Raw genomic sequence first — 3,522 nt, forward strand, 5'->3', positions numbered from 1 at the left:
AATGAGCTGCTGGCCATGGAGGGAAGAGGGGCCAAGTGAGTTCACCTGCCCTGGCTGTTTGTCCCTTCTGGTAGTGGGCCTCAACAGGGCAGGTTTCTACGATTAATATGCTCTAAGAGAGTGAGCCAACTGATCCTGATTCCACTGGCTTTCTTGTGCCAGTGGAGGATCTGCCTGCTGTACCTCAGACAAGCAGCGACTCCCTTTTGCAGTCTTTAGAAGCAGTCTATGGATTTCATCACTGTTTCAGTTACAGGAAGCATTGGCTGATTATTATTAGGATTATGGATAAATTCAGGCTGAAAGGAACCTCAGGAGGTCATCTAGTCCAACCTCCTGGTGGGGCAAATTGGAATTGCAGCCAGGGCTTGCCCACAGCCTGTGAGATATGGCTGGTAGGAGCCATGATATGGCTGGTAGGAGCAGTCAGGTACTTACTGGTGCTGGCTGGACTTAAAAATTATTTCTCCAGACTTGGCCAAACGCAGATTTGCAAATTTACATTTTTCCATTGCACTCAGAGTGATGCAGACTTACATTACCTTGTGTTTCTTCACAGGATTTCTCTTAGACACCTACAGATTCCCAGTGCTGGCCATCTCCAAGGCTGAGACAGCAATCACAGTCACTCCTTTTCCACCACCCTTGTACAAGAACTCGTTAGGTCAACAAGGGATGGGTTGGTTTTCAAGTGCATTTAAGGAAAACAAAACAAAACAAGACAAAAAGCCTGCCTCAGGAGATAAACTTCTGCTAGAAAGTATATGGTACAGTATAGAAGTTTATGGTATGTAAAAACTTTTTGCCTTTCACTGTACTGTGTCTGTAAGTACATAAATACATATAAATATGTGGATGAGAGAGAAGACAGTGGTTAAATGGAGGCATTTTCTGCAAGAACTGAATGTCAAATCACAAATGATCCAGACATTGGTGTTCTAGCTTCAGCAGACCTGTTTACCAGCCACTTTGTTCCTTTCTTTGTCCACGGAGACAACTACCATATCGCAAGTAAATATTGCTGCATTCTCTGCTCCCCTTTCTTGCTTGTCTACACTTTACCCAGGGGAGAAGAGAGAAGAGCCAGCTGTGAATGACACAGCGTAAACAAATCTATTTCAAAGAAAAATTGTGCCCGAGCAGGAGTGGCCTGTTCCTGAGAGCTTTGAAAACTGCCATTGCGTTCTTGCTGGGAAGGCATGACAGTACAAGTTTCTGTCCCTTGCAGTAATTATCCCCTTGTGCACACAGGCATTAAGGCTTTTGGTCAGGGGCCATGTGTATGAAAGCCCATGGACTAACATGCCTTTTTCCTCTGGATGAGACCTCACTGCTGGCCAGCAGTCTGAGAGAACGCTTTGCAGCTGGAGGAGCTCATTAAATCTAGTCCCATTAAATCTGTAAGAGCTGCAGATGATGCAACAGCTAGAAAGCTGCTCTGATCTGTCCTGTGCTATCATCAGGCGCAGCAACAGGGAACCAAGATGTATATGGCTGCTTCCCTGCCTGTGAGCAGACACAGAGGGGGTCACAGAGAGCCCATGTAGCTGGATGCAGTTGTAGACTGGGGTTAGAAACCAAGGAAAGAATGTGGAGGAGCCCAATGCAGGGTGGTGGATCTATTCTGTCAGGACGCTTGCAAACTCAGCAAAGGCATCTCCCAAAGAGTGGCCAGTCCTGGCAAGCCCACCTCAGAAAGTTCTGCCCAAGTCCATCTCAGTCCTAGAAAGCACTTCAGAAACATGGGGAGCACAGGCCAACCAAGCTGAGGCCTGGAGCTACACCTAGCCCCGTTGTCTGGTTTCCAGATCTGGTCCCTTTGACTCAAGAAGGGCCAAATAGACATTGAGTCAGGTTTCCAGATTGTCAGCCAATTCATTCCATGGGACATTTCTTGGCCCCAGGTCTGCCTCATCTAATGGCATAAGGACTGCAGGCAGGGGATGGTGGCTGTGCTAGCCAGCACTGATGATTTCTGAAAATCCCATTGATTCCTTTCCCCTTTTGATCTTCCACCAGGCAAGGCAAACGGGTTTGATTTGCAGATCTCTCCTCTGGATCGCTCGAGCCCAAATAATAACATTTACAGGAAAATGTGTTTGCAGCCAAAGTCTGGCGTCTGTGGACTGATATCCTGCCATGGAGCAGCCGGAGTGGAGCTGCAGGAAAGCTAGATGGATTACCACCATTCCCCTCTGGCACTGGGGACTCAAAAACGTGCACTCAGAAGCCGAGGGTGTGTTTCAAACGCTTGGAAAGCGGCTCTGCGCCAGGGCGTCAACATGCTGAGCTGCTACAGCAGCTTGCCTGTGAGGATTGCCCCGGGAGGAGGTCGGGTTTGCTGCAAGTCGCTTTCCTGGTAAACCTTTTGTGTGTGCGTGCATCTTTCCATACAGCTTCTCCTCCTTTTGCAGTCCCAAAGCGTTGTGCCTGTGCGGGCACCTAACAAGTCCACTACTCCTTTTTGAGGGTGCCGGTTTGCGTGCTGTAGTTGAGGCTGCATGGTGGAGTTTGAGCAAAGCAGCAGCTTTCTGCTCAGGCCCTGTGGGCCTGTTTCTCGGTAACCATTTTCACAACCACCTCACCTTCCTGCTCGCTCCCCAGCCACTGTGGCTCTCTCCACCTTCACACATGGGCTGTTTTCTCCATCAGGCTCGTGGCAACCTGGCAGAAGACCCCAGGAGCTGTGCTTGCAGGGAAAAACAGAATACTCTCACATAAAAGATTCTCTGCAGCTTTTAGCTGTGAGAAACCTTGTCTAGTCTAAGAAAGCCTCTTACCCCTGTACTCGGCACTGGTGAGGCCGCACCTCGATGACTGGGTTCAGTTTTGGGCCCCTCACTACAAAAAGGCCATTGAATGACTCGAGCGTGTCCAGAGAAGGGCAACGGAGCTGGTGCAGGGTCTGGAGCACAGGTCTGATGGGAGCGGCTGAGGGAACTGGGGGGGTTTAGTCTGGAGAAGAGGAGGCTGAGGGGAGACCTCATCGCCCTCTACAGCTCCCTGAAAGGAGGGTGCAGAGAGGGGGGGATGAGTCTCTTGAACCAAGGAACAAGAGCCAGGACAAGAGGGAATGGCCTCAAGCTGCACCAGGGCAGGGTCAGACTGGCTATTAGGAAGCATTTCTTCCCAGAAGGGGTTGTTGGGCGTTGGAATGGGCTGCCCAGGGCAGGGGGGAGTCCCCATCCCTGGAGGGGTTGAAGAGTCGGGTTGACCCAGCGCTGAGGGATCTGGTGGAGTTGGGAACGGTCAGTGTGAGGGTCATGGTTGGACTGGAGGAGCTTCAAGGGCTTTTCGAACCTAGACGATTCAGTGACTCTGTGAAAAGCAAACCCGTCTGCTCCACCAGCTTGCAAAACACTTGGCATCCCCGCTGCAGAGACTGCTCCAGGGACTGGAGACGCCATCGTAAATTATCAGCCCCGTTTTCTGCCGGTTGCTGGAAGAACCACCTCCCCGGGCCCCTCGTCCAGCGACCGAGCGGTGCCGGGCTCAGGGCCCCGGGCCGGGCCGCCTCAGCCT

At 51.2% G+C, this 3,522-nt stretch overlaps 1 protein-coding gene across 1 annotated transcript in view; it reads left to right on the plus strand.

Moving 5' to 3' along the window:
• The first annotated feature begins 2,282 nt into the window (after window positions 1-2,282).
• The window catches only part of ASB1 (ankyrin repeat and SOCS box containing 1), a 16,702-nt gene continuing 15,462 nt past the window's right edge, over window positions 2,283-3,522 (plus strand). The window contains exon 1 of the mRNA XM_026852420.1: window positions 2,283-2,359. Coding sequence (XP_026708221.1) covers window positions 2,283-2,359 — 77 coding nt within the window. The remainder of the gene's footprint in view (window positions 2,360-3,522) is intronic.

Source organism: Athene cunicularia (genome assembly GCF_003259725.1).
Source record: "Athene cunicularia isolate RWA chromosome 7 unlocalized genomic scaffold, athCun1 chr7_part1, whole genome shotgun sequence".
Lineage (NCBI taxonomy): Eukaryota > Metazoa > Chordata > Aves > Strigiformes > Strigidae > Athene > Athene cunicularia.